The sequence below is a fragment of the Myotis yumanensis genome, unplaced genomic scaffold, assembly GCF_028538775.1.
Source record: "Myotis yumanensis isolate MYYU_CA2020_CCGP unplaced genomic scaffold, mMyoYum1.0.hap1 SCAF_5, whole genome shotgun sequence".
Lineage (NCBI taxonomy): Eukaryota > Metazoa > Chordata > Mammalia > Chiroptera > Vespertilionidae > Myotis > Myotis yumanensis.
The window spans coordinates 107,023,141-107,043,320 of NW_027223756.1; the positions used below are offsets into that span (position 1 = coordinate 107,023,141).

The 20,180-nt window shown below is 57.0% G+C and overlaps 1 protein-coding gene across 1 annotated transcript in view; it reads right to left on the reverse strand.

Moving 5' to 3' along the window:
- Nucleotides 1-1,045: 1,045 nt before the first annotated feature.
- Nucleotides 1,046-20,180, reverse strand: part of NDNF (neuron derived neurotrophic factor) — a 32,253-nt gene continuing 13,118 nt past the window's right edge. The window contains exons 2-4 of the mRNA XM_070414165.1: nucleotides 7,793-7,981; nucleotides 5,458-5,582; nucleotides 1,046-3,035 (exon numbers count right to left, since the gene is read on the reverse strand). Of these exons, the coding sequence (XP_070270266.1) occupies nucleotides 1,636-3,035; nucleotides 5,458-5,582; nucleotides 7,793-7,980 (1,713 nt within the window). The 5' untranslated portion in view covers nucleotide 7,981 and the 3' untranslated portion in view covers nucleotides 1,046-1,635. The remainder of the gene's footprint in view (nucleotides 3,036-5,457; nucleotides 5,583-7,792; nucleotides 7,982-20,180) is intronic.

Genomic DNA, 20,180 nt, shown 5'->3' on the forward strand with positions numbered 1-20,180 from the left:
CAACAACGTTTTTTTTTTTCTAGGTTGGTTACACACTCATCCTTATAAAGGATTATTTCAGGGGCCACTGCTGTTTTGCACAGACACGCGGGACACATTTTGATTTGGTCTCAACACGGACAAACTGGATGGTCCATGTTGACGAGGGGCACTTGCTCCTAAGGAGGCAGGGCATCGGTCGTGAGGACCAGCACTCACAACCCCTGGGCCAGAGCCATCTGCCCACACGGACCGTACCTGTGCCGGCCCCTGGGGAAGGTGGAGCCGGCACGTCGGGGATGAGGGAGCAGCGAAGGGTTACACCTGTGTCCACCTGGAGTTCCAGAAACTCTCTGTAACTGAGTATCGCAGAGTTCCACCAAGGACAACGTCTTATGAGGGAAAGGAAGGAGCCTGTGGCGTCACCTGATCCGGTCCGTCGTCACCTGATCCGGTCCGTCCCCACCTGATTGCGCTCATGGGCAGCAACAGGTGTTCCCGAAGTCACACAACTCAGGTGACCCGTCGAGTCCTGGTTCTCACGGCCTCACGTGCAGCACGTGCGGAGAACGAAACCCCCTAGGGCCTCGGACACACGGACGCCGTCACCCGGGGCCTCAGTGTTGTCTGACACCTAAATTACTTTTTAAAGATCCATGAAAAACCAAAGGGAAAAGTGTCGGACTGTTGATGTGACGAAACAGCCGCCTCTGGCGTTCTCTCGTTGCTAATTACACGCACACAGAAAACACCTGGAATTACCCCACGTTTGTACCTAAAGGAGGAGCTTATTTTAAACACAGAGAGGTACTGGGTTGTGCAGGACGAGGTGCTGGGCGCGCGGGAGCCGCAGTGCTCGGCTCGGCCCGGCCCGTGAAAACCAGTCCTCCGGGCTCTCAGTGCTCACAACTGCGAGCTGTGACCGTGATACCCGTCTCCGATGCCACGGCGACGTCAGGGAGACGCGCCACGTCAGCAACTATCCAAAGAGGGTGGGGCTGGTGCCAAAGTGCATAAGGGCGCAGGTTCGGGGGACAGACATGAACCGGACACACCAAGGCCGCTGCTTGGGAAAATGAGCAGAATAGACTCTAATATCTTTAATGTTCTGTACATGGATACAACGTGTCAGCTCCGCACAGGAGAGACATACAGCATTTCAACATTCCACGCGACGGATAAGCATTTACCGTACAACTGACCAGAGCGCCGTCCACATCACCGACGTAGATCCGATCTGCGCTTTAACAGGAGGCTTGAATAGCTTACGATCATAGACACACCGACATTGAAGACAAGACTTTATAAAATAATTTATATCGATATATCCTAGCATCTATGGAGAGGACTGGTTTGCATTTGGGGGGTTGTGTGCAATGAGTGGCATCTTTTAAACTTTCAGGTAATAAAATAATTTAGAAGCAGTTCATGCAGTGGTCAGAGCGGGGACGGCGGCTCCTGCAGGGGTCTGTCTGTGACGTCACACACCAGGCACCCTGGGCGGGCGAGGACCAGTCTCCCCTCTCGAGGGGACGCCAGCATCCACGGATGCCCGCGGACATCCCTCCCTCGCGCTCGGCCGCGGGCACTCGCCTCTTGGAGGCCCCGTGACAGGTCCCCGCGACAGGTCCACGTGATGCGCCTGCACCCAGGTCACTAGCAGACCCTGCGGGTTTTGACGACTTTGCTCTGGTACTTGACGGAGTGCCCCCCGTGCCCCACGAGGTACACGTCCAGCAGGTAGGCCTTGCCCGGCTGGAGGCCGCGGACGGTCTCCGTGGTCACCGCCCGCTGTGGGTTCCGGCTGTGGAAGTACTTACAGAGCACCTTCTCCGACTTCGCCCTCGTGTCCGGCCCCAGGCACTGGTTCTGCTCTCTCTTCCTCTGGTCCTCGCTGTAGGCGTCGCCCACCTCCTTCTTGTAGAGGCAGAACTTGCTCCTCTCCTGGGTGCCCAGCCAGGCCACGGTGGCCGACGAGCAGGTGCGCAGCCTGTCGAAGGCCTTGATCCGCGTGTCCTCGGGGAGGGACGGGAAGGCGTGCTTGCCTGGCCGCGTGCTCGCCAGGACCTTGAGCAGCGACGCCCCCTTCCTGCTCCCCTTCAGCCGGAGGAGGTACTTGGCTTTGGGCCGCCCCCGGAGCAGGAACTGCCGCACGCCCTCCACGCTCTGGGACAGAACCAGCTTCCCGTCTCGGCGCACCTGGACCCGCACGGCGTCCAGGCAGGAGTGGACGAAGAAGGCCACCTTCTGGTGGGAGGACACGGGGGCGAACCGCAGCAGCTTGGCCCCCTTCCTCTTCACGAACACCTCGGTCACCTTCCCGTCCTTCAGCTCCAGCGTCTTCTGCGCGGCCTCCTCCCTGGTCCTGGCGAAGGTGCCCACGTAGGCCGTGCTCATGTTGCTGTGGCCGTTGGCCACGAACACGTCGAAGTAGTACTGCGTGTCGGGCTTCAGGTCCGAGACGGTGAAGATGTTCTTGTTTCCTATGCACACCTTCTGGATGTCGGTCTGGGGCCGCGAGGGTGCCGCCCGGCCCAGCCCGGGGGGCTGCCTGGCCCGGGGGCTGCGCTCCTGGCCCGGGCTCCCCGGAGGGAACCCGAAGTGGGCGAAGTCGAAGGGGCTGAAGTCCAGGCCGGGCTTCGGGGCCGTCATGAAGGCGTCATCCGCGCTCAGCTTCGCCTCCACGGCGCACAGGCTCTTGAAGTTGTGCTCCCGGCTGACGACCACGCAGTACTGCACGGGCTGCTGCAGCCGGGAGGCCGTGGGGCTGGGCTTCCAGGCCAGCGTGGCCGTGGTGCGGCCCAGGGCCGTGACGTCCACCCTGGGGTCGTAGGGCAGCTCCGGGTAGGGCTGGTCGGACGCGGGCGTGGTGGTGGCGTAGACTCGGAAGTGGGCATCCTTCTCCGTGGACAGCAGCTCCAGCCGGTACAGCCCAGAGGGGGCGCCGGCCGACACGAAGGACTCCACGTCGTTGCCTTGGTAGGACAGCAACTCGGCGCCCGTCTCGTGCGTGGCCTGCGGCCTCTGCTGCTCCAGTGGCTCCGGCTCCTGCTCGCCTGGAAGAAAGAGCAGAGGTGACTGTCAGGGCCCAGTTGCATGGCCGCCTGCAAACCACGGGCTCAAGACCCCCTGCGTTCCCCACCGTCATAGCAATGCCTGTTGCTGGCAGAGAACTGGGAAACACAGAACAAGATTTAAAAAGCCATCCCAGTCACCCTGGCTGGTTTGGTTCCATGGACAGAGCGTCGACCTATGAACTAGGAGGTCACAGTTCGATTCCTGGCCAGGGCACATGCCTGGGTTACGCACTCCATCCCCAGAAGGGGGCGTGCAAGAGGCAGCCAATCCATGATTCTCTCTCATCATGGATGTTTCTATCTCTCTCTCTCTTTCCCTTCCTCTCTGAAATCAATACAAATATATTTTTAAAAAATCCTATACAATAAAAACCTAATATACTAAGTGTCTGGTGGTCCAGTCTGCTGTTCAACCAATCAAAGTGTAATATGCTAATGACATGCTAAGGCCGCTCAACCACTCACTATGACTTGCACTGACCACCAGGGGGCAGAGGCTTCCACAGGTAGGTTAGCTTGCTGCTGGGGTCCAGCCGATTGGGACTAAGCAAGAGAGACTGGACATGCCCTGGAGCCCTCTCACGGTCCCTCCCCGGCTGGCCAACCTCCCATGTTCCTCCCTGGCCATGATCGTGCACCAGTGGAGTCCCTCGGTCTGGCCTGTGCTCTCTCGCAATCCAGGACCCCTCGGGGGATGTCGGAGAGCCGGTTTCAGCCGATCCCACAAGCCAGGCCAAGGGACCCCAGTGGTGCACGAATTCGTGCACCAGGCCTCTAGTAAAAAATAAAAAGTCATCTGGTCAGGGCTCCTGGGCAGCCCTTTATGAAGATTTTGGGTTACTCCCTTCCAGTCTTTGCTTTTTAACCTATTTTTCACCCTCATTTTTCTTTGTCACCGAGTCACACTCTTCTTCATGCACGCATGCCTCTAGACAAACCTCCATTTTTGAATCCTGTTTTCCTCACTGAAGACTACAGCGTGAGAATAAGACTGCGGTTAACTTCTGTTCTGACCGTCGTAAATAGTGCTGTGAGGTGTGCGTGAGCTGCTGTGCTTTAAGTTCTTTCTCAGGACGGACTCTGAGGAGTGGAATTTGTAGGTCACAGAACGCAGCCCTTTGAGCGAGAGCCCCTCCACCACCTGCGATTGGCCGGGACCATCCCTTCAGCCGCATCCACGGCCAGCCCCTCGCTAATCTCCCTCGGCCTGCGCCGGGCGATCTCCCTAAAGCACAGAGTGGGACGCATGTGAGAGCGTGGGCCTGCCCCGCGGGGAACACTGTCGGGAGCATCGAAAGCAAACGCTTCCCGCATCTCGTTCCTGAGTCTCAGCTGCCAGAGATCAGCATGGAGAGGAGAGCAGGGCCCTGGGGGAACCGCCTCCCAGCTCAGCCCACAGGGGCAGGGAGGTGTAGGATTCTGTATTAAACCATGAGGTCAGCAGCCATCACACGACTATTGGTTTTCTCTCTCAGCCTGACTTCCTCATGAGCTGTCAGCGTCTCCCTGATTCCACAGCCCCGTCACTGAGTGTGGCCCTCGCGCCCAGTGCCTCTCCCCTGCCCGCAGCACCCTCCACCCGCACCCTCCCCCCAGCACCCTCCACCAGCACCATCCCCCCAGCACCCTCCCCCCAGCACCCTCCCCGCAGCACCCTCCCCCCAGCACCCTCCCCGCAGCATCCTCCCCCCAGCACTCACCCAGCAGCACCCTCCCCCCAGCACCCTCGTGGGCCCCGGGCCAGCTCTTCTCATGTCCTCGTGTCTTATCTGCCTCCTGTCACCATCACCGGCACCTCCCTCCACTGCTGACCCCATGCCTCCTGCGACTTCCTCTCGCCCTGGGCTCCGGTGCTGGACGCCCTTTGCTCATCTCCGCGTCGCCTTCCTTTACGCCCCAGAGACAGGGGTCTTCAACTTCTGCTGCGTGTAGGTCACTGGGGAGCTGAGTCCCAACGCCCAGGCCCCAGGTGAGGCTCAGACCCGCTGGGCGCCCAGCGCATTCTCTTTACCTCAGCGTGACTCCACGCTCAGGCGGGACCGAACCCACAGCCAGGCGGGTGCAGCCGTCACCTGGTGCCACCCTGTCCTCCAGTACCACCCCCATCATCCAGTGTCACCCTCATCACCTGGTGCCACCCTGTCCCCTGGTGCCACCCCTGCTTCCCTCATCTCCGTGGAGAATCTCTAGAGTCCCCTGCGTCCCCACCGACTTTTTGCAGCACCAGGAGGAGAGGCTGTTTCTTGCTGCAGCCACCATGCGGGGCCTGGGCCTGCTCCCCTGAGCCCCCCCGCGCCCAGCCCCCCGGTTCCCTTGAGCTCTCTCCACTGCTCCCCTGAGCCCTATCCCCTGCTGCTCCCCTCAGCGCCCCCTGTTCTCCTGAGCCCTGCCCGCTGCTCACCTGAGCCCTGCCCACTGGCCTCCTCCGGCAGCTCCTGCAGACTCAGCCTCCACTCCAGGGGGGTGTCGCAGGGGGTCACGGTCACAGACAGCGGGGTGTTGTCCTCTTCCACCACAAAGAAGTACCTGGGAGCGAGGGGCCATCAGTCAGAGAGGGGTCCACTCTGCCGCCCCAGCCGGGCTCACGGAAAACCACAGGCTGATTCCACGCATTTCACAGGGACTGGAACCGGCCATCTACACGATCGCGGGACTCTCCCATGAACCGCGGCGTCCACCCGCCAAATCTGCAACCAGCTTTACCGGCAGCACCGCGTGGAAGAGTGAAAAGACGCTGAGCTAAACGTGTAATGGGGGTGCACCTTGAGTGAAGAACCAACACTTGGCTCTTTGGGGTGCTCGTTAGCCTGGGCCCCGCCATTCCAATCAGGCACAGCCGAGGAACCCGCAGGTGCGCTGACCTGCAGGCGCGCTGACCGGCATAAGCTAGCAACAGGCTTGTAAGGGACCCCGGGGGCACCCTGACAGTCACCGCTGTGTCAAACGCTCCTCGCCCAGCGGCGTCTCTGAAAGGCCTGCTGGTCTCTGCGAGATACGCTGCTCGCTTCTCACATCAGCGACCCTGATCCACGGTGCTAGCGGCCACAGCTCTTCCATAAAGGTACCTAATCCCACTTGAGAAGATTTTAAAAGTAAAGATCGAAGTTTCAATCAGTGGAAAGACTCATTCTCTGCCACTAAGACTTCCTGGTGGAATGAAATAACCTAGTGATTTTAAGACAAGTTTTAAAAAATCAGAACATCCTGCTCTCTGCTTCCCCCGATTTTTTTACGAAGCCTCGAGTGACTTTTCAAGGAGGATGGACACACGGCCCGGCTGTGACAGTGCCGCACCGGTTTGGCTCAGTGGATGGAGTGTCAGCCTGCGGACTGAAGGGTCCCAGGTTTGATTCCTGTCAAGGGCATGTACCTTGGTTGCGGGCACATCCCCAGTAGGGGGTGTCCAGGAGGCAGCTGATTGATACTTCTCTCTCTTATCGATGTTTCTAACTCTCTATCCTTCCTCGCCCTTCCTCTCTGTAAAAAATCAATAAAACATATTTAAAAAAAGAAGAATTCATCTGAAAATAACTCAGCTGAGCGACTAGATGTTTCCCACGCCCTGTCCTGCTTCACAGCCTGAGCCTGGTAAATGGAAGGACATCGCGTCTCTGCAATGTTGTCGTCCTTGCATTTGGGGCCTTCACTCTTGAGGATGTCATTAAAGGCATGGTGGTTCTTTTTATTTTACTGACGGGTCAGCTCCTAATCCATTACATCCATTCAAACAAACGATGTCATTCAGGCAGCGCTGAAATGATGCCCAAGCCATAGGCCGCGTCCGTCAACATAGGAAAACCAATCCCCTGCTACCATTCTCGGACCAGAGGGTGACATGCCATGTGGGCCACGGTGGGAGGGAGCACCTCCCATTGTCACTGTCAATCAAAACTGAAGTGACAAGAGACAGATGACCCAGCGATCTGCTGCACCTCAATCTCTGGACAAGGGGTCACTGGTGGCGAGACAGTCTTTCCCTTCAGAATGCCCTAGTGCCCCGGCTAAAAGGAGAAACTTTCCTGAAATATGGCTGAGAGGGGTTTGAGGTACCGAAAAGTAACTAACTTTACATATAACTAGCTTAATGAAGGACATACACATATATACTTAATTATGTAACATACTAGAGGCCCAGTTCACAAAATCATGCATGGGTGGGGTCCCTCAGCCTGGCTGGTAATCAAGGCCTATCAGGGGGCCAGATAGCTGGGAGGAGGGGCAGTGGGAGGTTGGCTGTGGGAGCGCACTGACCACCAGGGGGCAGCTCCTGCATTAAGCGTCTGCCCCCTGGTGGTCAGTGCATGTCATAGCGACTGGTCGACAGGTTGTTAGGCTTTTATATATATAGACATGTCATTTTTAAAGGTCAGAATGTTTAGAAGCACTGCGTGAGCCCAGTTTGATGAGGCTGGCATGAGGGTAAATGAACAGGGTCTGTTTTTATCACTGCTGGGTTTGATGCTTTCAGAATCTGATGATATTGGTCAAAGTCATGTTATCCTTCTAAGGCTAACTGCATACCTTTGAAGAATCATGCGTGTTCATGAATCCCATTTCAATCCTAGAGAGCCCTCCTTAGAAATTTCCCTCTGGGCTGAAGGAAAGAAAGCAATCGTTCCAAAGGTAAGAAATGCAAAAATCGCCCTTCACCCAAAGGGTAACCACAAAGCGCCTGGGCACAGCGTGTTGGCTGACACCCCGATGAGCCTTCGGAGAGGGGGGGTGTCAGGGGGTACCTCTTAGGTGTGTCTCGGAAGAGGTAGCTGCTGATCTCAGCTCCGTCCGGGAGCGCCGAGGAGTCGTGGAAGAAGGCCTTGTCTCGGACCTGCATCTGGAAGAGCTCCTCGTCTCGCGTGGGCAGCTTCTGGGCCCGCGGGCCGAGCGGGAGCAGCAGCCACAGCAGCCACAGGGGCAGGGGCGCCATCCTGGGGGACAGGAAGCGGCGGGTCAGTGCTGCGGACAGACAAGGGGGGCAGCTCTGGCCGAAGGTTAGGGCCGCCTCACGCACTTGGGATCACGCACCTGATCCTGACAATGACTTCGCTGGGTTTCCCCCCGCCCCAAAGTACAGGGTGCCCCCCAAAAATGTACACCTGCTTTAACGGCTGGTCGCTCAATGTGGAAATGAGATGTATCTTAATACACCTGGCCTTACCCATTATTCAAAGGGTGCGTATACATTTTGGGGGCCACCTGTGTGCCCTGGAGTTGGTAATGAACGCACTAGAACTTCAGGTAGTCAAAGGGCTGGGAAAGGAAAGGGCCCGTGGACTGGTGACCGCCCTGGGTGTTCAGGGAGGAAGCCCCACGTCACAAAGGCAGGAGCCCACGTGGTCCCTGTAGGCACCTGTAGACAAATGCCTCAGAGATTGACACAGACTGTGAGTCGCCGAGGGCCAGGAAAGGACCCGCCCACAATTATTTATTCATTTACTGATTTTAGAGAGAGTGGAAGGGAGGGAAGGCGAGGGAGGAAGGAAGGGTGAAAGGGAGGGAGGGAAGGTAAGAGAGGGGGAGGGAGAGAGAGAGGGAGGGGGAGGGGGAGGGGGAGGGGGAGAGGGAGAGGGAGAGGGAGAGGGAGGGGGGGGGGGGGAGAGAGAGAGAGAAACATTAATCAGTTGCTTCCCGAATGCATCCCAACCAGGGCTTGCATGTGAAACCTAGGCATGTGCCCCGACTGGGAAGCGAACCGCCACCCTTTCGGTGCACAGGACGACGCTCCAACGAATGAGCTCTGTGGGCAGCGCCCTGCACAACAGTTTTCTTTTTCTTTTTCTTTTTTTAAAAATATATTTTATTGATTCTTTACAGAGAGGAAGGGAGAGGGAGAGTTAGAAACATCAATGAGAGAGAAACATCGATCAGCTGCCTCCTGCACACCCACTACTGGGGATGTGCCCACAACCAAGGTACATGCCCTTGACCCGAATTGAACCTGGGAACTTTCAGTCCACAGGCCGATGCTCTATCCGCTGAGCCAAACCGGTCAGGGCATGCACAACAGTTTTCATTCTTCCTCGTCGTCTGACTCAGCGAGTCAGATGTAGCTCTTCTAGATGCAGTGTGAAATGTCCATGGGCAGCAGCATTCTTACTCCCAAACGCAGGTTCTCACAAACCCGAGCTTTCTGACGATCCGGCTGAACTTGCTCACAGGTAAAGCAGCTTGTCCAATGCACCGGGTGCGCCCTCAGCCGGCCTCGTTGTTGCAATGACCAGACTCTGGACGGGAAGTGTACACGCAGCCGTTCCGGTACCAGAAAGCCGGCTCAGATCCCGTCTCAGGTCGAGGGAGCCGCTGCACAGTCGCGTGGCCTGGTCACGTCCTGTCAGTGAGTTACTCTGTGGCACGTGGCCAGGGCTTTCATCAGAGACCCTGAGAGTCATTACGGATCATCCAGCGCCACCGCCCAGGGCTGCGGGGACCCTGCCACGGACACCACGGCCCAGTGTCCCCGACGCGAAGCCTCACACAGGCAAGTCCTTTCCACGTCGGGTGTGGGAGGCGCCGCGATCTCGCAGACAGAACCCGAGAAGGGTCTCCCTCATCCTGTGCAGCCGGCGCAGGGCTGCAGCGCTAGGGACACAGCGTTTTCACGGGGTTAGCACTTTAAACAGTGAGAGTCCGAGGCAAATGCCTGCAAACACCTACAGCAGCGGTTCTCAACCTGTGGGTCGCGACCCCTTTGGGGGTCGAACGACCCTTTGACAGGGGTCGCCTAAGACCATCGGAAAACACATATATAATTACATATTGTCTTTGTGATTAATCACTGTGCTTTAATTATGTTCAATTTGTAACAATGAAATTGGGGGTCACCACAACATGAGGAACTGTATTAAAGGGTCGCGGCGTTAGGAAGGTTGAGAACCACTGCTCTACAGGGAAGTGAGGGCCAGCGCTGCTTCCAGCCACTCCTGCAGCCCAGGCGCCTGGACGCAGCCCCTCCGGCTGTGCGTCCATCGTCCGCTGAGTGCCATTAGAGATGGGCCCGACGAGTGAGATAACCCGCGAAGGGAATGGCTCTTCTAGATGCAGCCTGAGATGTAGCTCTGCATGGCGCTCGCTCACCACGCGCCGTAACTTCCTTTTCCCGGACAGTGGCTCCTGCCTGCGCTCTGCGTCTCCCCAAGTCTCCGCAGCACTGAGTCCCTGCGCCCAGCTGGACGCTCGCCACGGCGTTCCTGTGCCCAGTCCTCACGATCACTAGTGAAGCGGGTGCTGCTCGCACACAAAACCAACCTCCGTCCCGGTCAGCAGAGAACAGGGAAGGCCCAGGGGACCTGACCGCAGAGCCCCGGCGTCCAGCAGCTACAATCCCTCAGGAGGCTGTGATAACTCCTTCCCGAAGGCCCCTCTGTCCCCCCTCGCTCTCGGGCACTGCGACGGGTGGAAACGTGAGCAGCACATAACTGGCTCGCCCCCCCTTCCAGCTCCTACCGGACCCTAGGCAGCCACTTCACCTCTGTGGACCTGGATTTTTTCGGAAGGATTCGGGCAGGTGACCTCTGAACTCTGAAAATGAGTGATGATTCGACTAGTGCTAATCTCCTCCCGACTAGTTAGCAGTTTGGCAATAAGACCAGGCCTCAAGTACCCTAAACTACTGTCCCGCAGCCACCGGGCGACGCTAGGGCGCAGCCTCGGGAGGGCGGGCTGAGAGTGGGCGCTCGTGTGAGCCGCGCCTGCAGACAAGGGTCCTGTGGACAAAGGACGGCTGGATGCATCCACATTAAACATGAACCGAATAGGAGCTGAACAGGTAGGACCCCCATGCACAGCCCTCAGCCCCTCCCTTCTGCTGCCCTCATCCGAGCAGAACTGGACACGGTGGTCCTCCGTTAAGAAGCCCTTACTTCAGCACAAGGAAGCGTTTCAGCGCACTCGGCAGTGGCTCCCCGAACACTCTGCCTCCTGAGCCTGAAACCCTCTCCCTACAGGGGCGGGATTTGCTGTCCACACCGATAGGGACTTGGACCAACACGCCCCTTGGCCCTGCGTGAGTGCGACAGCCACAGTGCCTTTGCCCTAAGACCACCCAGGGCAAATAAGAAGCCCCGTGAGGGCCCACGAGGCGGTCAAGCGTCCAGCACCCCAGACAGCGGAGCCGGGCCAGCTGCCCACGCCCCTGGGCGTCTGGGAAATGCAGGTCAGCCCCAGGGTTAGAGAGCCAGCCGGCTGTGATGGTGGGGAATTTCCCAGCATCCTCGGCGGCCCTGGGAAACACTTTCTCTATCAAATCAGCTCATTGTAAGAGATGGATTTTGAGTTAGTAACAACATTAATAAATCTTGTGTACACGCTGCATGCCACCCACTCTTCTAAGTGCTTTACATACATGATCTCCTGGGATGCTAGCAGCTACCCTGCCAGGCGGGCACTGGAATTTTTCTCCTTTCCCGAATGGTCAAACTGAGGCATGGACAGCTAAGACCCCGGAGCGAGAACTATGAACTATTTATCAGGAGGGACTTTAAACATGTGGTCAATATTGTTATGTATATTCTCCTCATCAGCTACTTAGTAATTTACTATTAGTAAAGTGGGCAACCGCGGATGGTAAGATTATGCAGATAAGTGTTGAGACAGTTCCCCAGGGGCCTGTGAGCTGGTTTTTGCGTCTCCTGGGAGCAGAACAGGCTGGCATTATGTGAAATTATCTTCTCCAGGATGTCTGTGTAGTGAGGAGCCTCGGAAGATAAAGCCTCCAGAGCAAAGAGCAGGCACGATCGCTGCCCGCTAGGAAGGGTGTGGGTTCCCCCCTCGTGCCCTGCTGGTGGGAACGCAGACTGGTGCAGCCACTGTGGAGAACAGTGTGGAGTTTCCTCCAAAAATTAGAGATGGAACTCCCATCTGACCCAGTGATCCCACTTCTAGGAATAGATCCTAAGAAACCAGAAACACCATTCAGAAAGGATACATGCACCCCTATGTTCATAGCAGCACAATTCACCATCGCTAAGATCTGGAAACAGCCTAAGTGCCCATCAGCAGATGAGTGGATTAGAAAACTGTGGTTCATCTACACAATGGAATACTATGCTGCTGTAAAAAAGAAGGAACTTTTACCATTTGCAACAGCATGGATGAAACTGGAGAGCATTATGCTAAGTGAAACAAGCCAGTGAGAGAAAGATAAATATCACATGATCTCACTCATCTGTGGAATATAATGAACAACATCAACTGATGAACAAAAATGGATCCAGAGACAGAGAAGCATCGATCAGACCGACCGACCTCAGAGGGAAGGCAGGCGGGGGGTGGTTAATAGATCCACCAAAGGGCTTGGATGCATGCATATGAGCGTAACCAATGGACACAGACAGCAGCAGGGGGGTGAGGGCATGTGTTGTGGGGGTGGGACTGGCAGGGGAGAGGTCAATGGTTATTACTCTAAACAATAAAGCATTTTAAAAATAATAAATAAATAAAAATAAGGTGTGGGTTCCCTGGGCTCAGGGCCTGCCTCTCTTGCAATAAACGCACCACACAGGCTGATGCCATCTGGCCCTTCTGCGCCCTTCCCTGAGAAGTGGGGTGCAGGGAGCCGGTGGGAGAAAATGCTGATACCGTGGATTCCGCCGCCGCTCTGAGAACGAGGTCCCTTATCTCTGACCCAGGAGTCTGGTCCACCCAGCTCCCAGAGCATTTACGTACTCATTTCGTTACTAGCTTGTCAATGTTACTGGCTCTTTTATTTAGATCACCACCAATGGGGATAGACTCAACTTTATTGTTTGCTTTCTTTATGTGAAACATCTGCTTTCCCAGCTAACATTCTATCAGTTCCAACTTTTTATTTCTGAAACAATTTTAACCATTTTGTCACATCAATCCTGGGCAGAAGGGTTCTAGAGAAGAGTCTGACTCCTTTTGTCTTTCTCCTCTATTTCCTTTTATTGTGTGTCTCTGAGAAGAGGGGTGTTAGCTGACCCTCCTGTGGTAGCCACTTCACAATCAATGGAAGTCAAAACATCATGGTCTACGCCTTAAACTTATACGGTGATGTATGTCCATTACTTTTCAATAAAACTCCAAAAAAAAAAATAGCATAATCCCAGTACACGACTTTATACCCAATAGGAGTATAGTTTCCAAAATGTTGTGGAATAACATTAATTTATTGTTGGGGGAAAATGTAGTCAGGTATTAGAGGAAGTTAATCGTTTATTCAATTAGATCCGTTTATGGGCAAATTATTTTTAACAGAATGTATTTAAAGGAAGCACTGAATAGCCCTAGCCAGATTGACTCAGAGGATAGAGCGTTGGCTTATGGACTGAAGGGCCCAAGGGAAAGTACCTCGGTTAAAAGCTCGATTCCCAGGCCTGGTTGGGGCGCATGTGGGAGGCAACCAATCATTATGTCTCTCTCACATCGATGTTTCTCTCTCTCTCTGTCTCTCCTCCTCCCTTCCACTCTCTCTGAAAGTCAATAGAAAAATATCCTCGGGTGAAGATTAACAAAAAAAGAAAAAGAAAAAAACAAGAAAAGAAAAAAAATCAACAAAAAAACCCCCATATTTTTAAAAATAAAAAAATAAAAGCAGCATTGAATATAGCTAATCAAAAAGCTATTATACAGACATATTGTACCTATTTTTACAACTTATATTCAACGATTCAAACGTAAAGCTTTACTTATTCTTTTTTTATAATTTCTCTTTATTGTTGACAGTGATACAGGTGTCCCTCTCACCCCCCCCCCCCCACGCCCTCCACCTGCTCCCGCCCCCACCCCAGGCCTTCACTGCACTATTGTCTGTCCGTGGGTTATGCATCTGTGCATATAAGTTATTTGGTCAGGATGGTTTTAAGATTTTATAGATTCTTCCCCCCAACCAGTAAAATACTTCATTCAGCTGAGCAATGAGTCACGGTAAAGAAATAACGGAAAGCAATGCTTAGGAGTCAGCCTTGGGCAAGCCAGTCCATGAGAACAGACTTTTATTCTAAGATTACAAAAGTGCCCTCTAATGGCTCGACTTGTCCTCTCATTTCTTTTTGTGACTTGGCAGTGTCCAGAGCTCATCTCGGTTAAAGTTTAAATTGAATAACGTGTCTCAGCTCTTCTATGGGGACAGCATTTCCTGTGTCCTGCACCTGGGGGGCGTCTGGGGAACGTGTCCGCCCACGGGAGACCTGGCCGTCTCTCTCCGGTCAGGGGGGCAGCTCCCACTAGAGTGGGAAGTTGCTGGGGTGACTCCAGAGGTTTTAACTTGCTGGGTGGGTCCACGGACTTGGCGCCCAGGGACCCCCAGCCCAGAGAGGGAAGTCTTGGTGGTGTTCTTGAGTTACTGAGACGGCCGCCTTGGACAGTCCGTGGGGAAGCTCTGAGGGGCCGAGCCACGGGTGCTGATCTGACACTGGCCTTGTTCTGCGGTCAGAGGCCGGCACGTCGGACACACCTGCAGGTCCTGCCGAGACCACGGGTCTGACACAGCTCAGCCTTCAATCGACTCGGTTCATAATCTAGGCCGTGGTGATGCGAGTTGGTTTTACCTTCGGATTTCCAACGTGTCCCAGGTGAAGGAGCAGGTGTTTGTGGAATGTCATTGTCCCTGGACGGACCACGTGTCCGGCACTTACAGAGGGCGAGAGAGGACTGGACGCCGGAAGGTCAGTCAATGGGATTTGTTTATATGATACACACACGTTTAAGGTCAAACTACTTGGAAACATTCCATGAGTCCAATGAGTCGATTGGTACGTGTGTTGCCGCCTCTCTGGCGAGCGGGCAAGCACCCAGCTCAGAGGCATGGAGAGGGCTTTGTTGGGAATGTTTTGGGACCGTGAGGACTGGGTTGCGGCTCCCACTCCACGTGTCACCTGTCACCTTCTCTGCTGTGCTCTCGCCCCCACCCTCTGGGGAAAGTGATGCGTGTGGCCTGCGGGGATGCATGTGGGCTGCGGGGATGGAGTGAAGATCCCCTGCAGAGAGAAGGCAGCGAAGACTCGGGGAGGACCCTCACTGACCCCCAGGGAGCTGGTGGACGCCCGACAGCAGACAACAGCCCTCAGGCTGTCAGCGCTAACCGACCTGCTATCCTGTGCGCCTTTCCCTGCAGCTAAGAGAAACAGGAGGCCGGAGGGCAGCCCTGCCCCCACCCCCGGGGGATGCTGAGAACAGGAAAATGCAAGAAAACATTAAAGGAAGCTGGGACACTTTACTAGGTGTCCCCCCCACCCCACCCCTGGCGGGGGGGGGGGCTCTAGCACCTCAGAAAATGCAGATGCCTGCAAGCACAGGAACCGCCCCAGGTGTTGGCGGCGGCCACACTCGGTCGCTTTGCAAGATTCACCTTGAATTACACAAGGTCGGCTGGTCAGTTTACCATCCTGGCTAACCTCCTGGTTCACTTAGTGAAAATATGAAATTATTATTTGAAATCATGCAAACAATGATAACAGGGAAGTGAATCGGTTAACTTAACTCTTTATGTTTTTATTGATTTTTAGACAGAGAGGAAGGGAGACGGACAGATAGAAACATGATGTGGTCATCGATTAGCGGCCTCCTGCACATCCCTCCCCACCCCCCCCACACTGGGGATCAAGCATGCGCCCTCACCAGGCATCGAGCCCCAGACCCCTTGGTCTATGGGATGACGCTCAATCCACTGAGCCACACCAGCCGGGTTAATCCACCTCTTTAAACATATATTAAACGATGAAACTACAAATCCTAATCGAGACACTTCAGGGGAGAGAAAGTTTTCAGCCACTGAAAGCTTGCCTTTAACATACAGAGACTGCTGTTCAGTTATGTGGCCTCATAATGTAAGGAACTTGCAAACCGGGTTTTCCCGTAACCATCCCGGGCTCTCTGAACAGAAGGGTCTCCTGGATTCAGGGCCTGGCGACCGCTGTCCACACTGTCCGGCCTCAGAACAGCAGCCACAGCCATGCCTACCTGGGCGACATGGATCAAAGCTAACTCCCCCGCCCCCCGCAGCAGCCACCACGGTCCCCCAGCCTGGCAGATCCACGTGACAGATGTGTAAGTGCCATCGAGCGCTGGTGGACGCTCAGGTTATATAACGCTGCGAGATCAGCACCATCGCTGGAAACATGCCACACCACATATAAATTAAAAACACGTTAGTGTCCCTGAGATTCCCTGAAAGACGGTGCGACGCCCCCATCACGTGCAGGCTACAAACATGAGATAAATCTGACCGCGAAGAAGGATTGTGCGCTGGAGGCAGGGCCACTGGCAGACGTGAGACCTGCCGTCCGGTTACAGCGTGGAGAGGGCACGATTCTAACCGAGCGAGGATTCCTGCAAGGAACGGCGGCCACAGAGGTTTCTGTTATTTTCTTTCCCTTTTAAGTGCAAATATTTAGTCTTTCGAGGCTATTTTTAAACGCGGGGGCATTTGCTTCTGTTTGACTCGCCCACACTGCGTCTGATGATGAGTCTGAAGCATGTGGCCATGTGACCTCGCCGTAAAGGAAAGGGTGGCTTTGGTGGGGGCCCTGCCCCCCCCCCCCCGGGCCACGGGGCACGACCTGCTCAGGGAGCTACAGGCTACGGGCTCTGTCACACGAAGGTGCCCGCTGGCACACAGGGTCCCTCCAGGCGAAACTCGGCCATGAGAAAAGCTGGACTCAGGGAAGCAGGCGCGCTGTCTTTTACAAACAAGAAAAACGTAACCTGAAATTAGGGGTCATTCTTATAAACACAGACAGACCCTCTGCGGGGCTGCAGCCAGCGGGCGGGGGGGGGTGGGGCGCGGGGAGCAGCACCTGTGGTTCGGTCCGGCTCCACATTTAAAGGGGTGACTAAGCAGGCGGCAGGGAAGGCTTCTGACAGGTGTGCCCTGAGGGGGGTCCTCTGCCTGTGCTGGTGAGCTCCTGGTCCGCTTCACCGTGGGGTGCGCTGTCTCACTGTGGGGTGTGCTGTCTCACTGTGAGGTGCGCTGTCTCACTGTGGGGTGCGGATGCCTCACCGTGGGGTGCGCGGTCTCACTGTGGGGTGTGCTGTCTCACTGTGGGGTGCGCTGCCTCCCTGTGGGGTGTGGATGCCTCCCTGTGGGGTGCGCGGTCTCACTGTGGGGTGCGCTGTCTCACTGTGGGGTGCGCTGCCTCACTGTGGGGTGTGGATGCCTCCCTGTGTGGTGCCCTGCCTCACTGTGGGGTGCGGAGAGCGGATGCCTCCCTGTGGGGTGCGCTGTCTCACTGTGGGGTGTGGATGCCTCCCTGTGGGGTGTGCTGTCTCACTGTGGGGTGTGGATGCCTCACTGTGGGGTGCGCTGTCTCACTGTGGGGTGTGGATGCCTCCCTGTGGGGTGTGGATGCCTCCCTGTGGGGTGCGCTGTCTCACTGTGGGGTGTGGATGCCTCCCTGTGGGGTGCGCTGCCTCACTGTGGGGTGCGCTGTCTCACTGTGGGGTGCGCTGTCTCACTGTGTGTGGGGCATGCCACTTCTCTGTGGGGTGCCCTACCTCGCTGCAGGGTGCACAGCCTTGCTGTGGGGTGTGGCTGCCACATGCCACCCCTACAGCCCAAGGACGCAGAACCAGCATCAGGCTCGGAACCCGGGCCAAGCTCTCCGAGGGCCAGGTGTTGGGACTTCCTGGGGGATGATTAGGGTTCATTATGTCCATCATCTACGCACCCAGGGCCTTCCCATGCGCTGCAGCCGCAGTGGGTCCCGCCCCTGGACTGCTGCCCTGGCGATGCCAGCTCTTTCTCTGAAGGACACCACGTGGTGTGAGAACGCCATGCACAACCGAAACCTCCAGAGACCTGCCTGGGTGTCCAGGGAGTCCGGCCCTCCCGGCCCTGCAGCTCTCAGCAGGCCCGGGCCAGGGCCAGGGCACCCCGCAGGGAAAAGGGGGCCCAGCCTGTGGAATAAGAGCAGCTCAAAAGGCGGTCCGGTTTCAGTAAGTCTCCGTGTATATTCCCGCCATCGTTAACGCCAATACGAAGAAGAAGGAACAGCAGACATGGCCACATGAAATTACTAAATACAGGAATGGTCTCCACCCAGCAAGCCAGCCCCAGGCCACCGCGGGAGGGGCAGGTCCCCTAACCTGTGACCAGAAGACGTAATAAATTCAGAAGCAACTCAGAAGATGCCGCAACATGAAACCGGAACAGACCAGTGGCCTCTCCCTCCTCTCCGGACTCCCCTGTCCGCGCGGAGAGCTGGATGGCCCAGCCCAGGAGTGGCCCGTGAGCGAGGCAGAAACGGAGCCCCTGAGGGGGTGGCGGGCTTGGCTGCTTTTCTCGCTTTAGTTTGGCCACCACGCCTTATTTCCTGTGGAACGGCAGCAACACGGAAACGACTTCCAGTGCAATGTTCCCAAAGCTTCAGGGCGCTGCGCACCCGCCTCCCCCCCAGAAACGCAGCTCAGAAGGAACGCGCAGCCAACAGCCTCCTGCGCGCTTCTGCAGGTCATGGCCAGCAAGCCCCAAGCCCCGGCCTGGGCCACGCGCCACAGACACACGGGGAGGAGAGAGATCTCCTACGGGCCCATCTGCTTGTCCATCAGCCACAGCCCTCGCTGGTCACCGACCCCTCACCGACCTCAGGGGGGCAGGGGGCGGCTACGGCCTTTGCAAAGGAACTTGGACATTCGAAAGGCTTTGAGTCCTCACCGTAGTAACCAAGTCAGATGCCGAAACTCTGCAAACGCGCCCTGGCCCGTGACCGCAGGGCTTTCAGGGCTCATCATGCGGCAGCCACGTCTGTGGCTCACCGGGCGGCATCGCCCTTAAATCCCCACGAGAGGAATCTGTGCCTGGAGCCTCGGGTGGGTCAGCGAGCGGCTCCTCACCCGCAGGCCGAGGCAAGAGCCTGACTCCCAGAGAGTGGGCAGCGGAGCGGGCAGGGGATCGCCGGTTCCTGGGCTGGTCAGCAGCTATGTCCTGGCAGACCTCCTCCGCAGGTGCTGCCCTGGCTCTGGGTGTCCCCTGGGAATGAGGGTCCTGTGTGTGGGCAGCACTAGTAGGTGCGAAAGAGGGGGCCCAGGGACCCTGCCCCTGAGGAACCCAGGGGGCAGCAGCCCAGGGAGAGGATGAAAGTGGGGAGGCTGCAGGGAGGCTCTGGGGGAGGGGGAGGGCCCCGGGGGTGGCTCCCCCCCCCACACCGGGGCTGAGGTCAGGAAGGCCCCTCTGAGGAGCCTGTGTCTCAGCAGCTCTGAGATGGAGAGGCGGAGCCCTGGCAGCTGAGTGCTAGGACTGGGACTCTTCACAGGGAGGGAGGAAGGTCAAGGAAAGGTCAAGGGCTGGGGCATGGGGCTGGGCCATGGGGCTGGGACATGGGGCTGGGCCATGGGGCTGGGAGTTGGGGCTGGGAGCTGGGGCTGGGCCATGGGGCTGGGAGCTGGGGCTGGGAGTTGGGGCTGGGAGTTGGGGCTGGGAGCTGGGGCTGGGCCATGGGGCTGGGAGCTGGGGCTGGGACATGAGGCTGGAACATGGGGCTGGGCCATGGGGCTGGGACAAGGGGCTGGGAGCTGGGGCTGGGCCATGGGGCTGGGCCATGGGGCTGGGAGCTGGGGCTGGGACATGGGGATGAGACATGGGGCTGGGACCTGGGGCTGTGAGTTGGGGCTGGGAGCTGGGGCTAGGACCTGGAGCTGGGTCCTGGGGCTGGGACCTGGGGCTGGGTCCTGGGGCTGGGAGCTGGGGCTGGGACATGGGGCTGGGCCATGGGGCTGGGAGCTGGGGCTGGGACATGGGGCTGGGCCATGGGGCTGGGAGCTGGGGCTGGGACATGGGGCTGGGCCCTGGGGCTGGGAGCTGGGGCTGGGACATGGGGCTGGGAGCTGGGGCTGGGCCCTGGGGCTGGAGCTGCCTGGGCTGTGCTTAGCGGGATTGTGCCACATGTTCCCTGGGATGGCTTCTGTCCGCGGGCTGACTGCTCAGCTCCCAGTGAACTGGTGTGTGAAGTGCCCGCTGCCAGTCCCCGGGACCCCAGCGGCAGCTCCTGGAGCTGGTGCAGCTGGTTCGGGGCTGTGCTTGGAGGAGCTGTGTCGTCCCTCCTGCGACCATCATGGGTAACAGCAGCACCGAGATTGCCATCTCCAGGGCTTCCATTGTGCGAACTGGATTTCTCGTTTTCATTCATTAAATGTCTCTGCAGGGAGGAGCATGAATGGACCCGGGACTGTCCA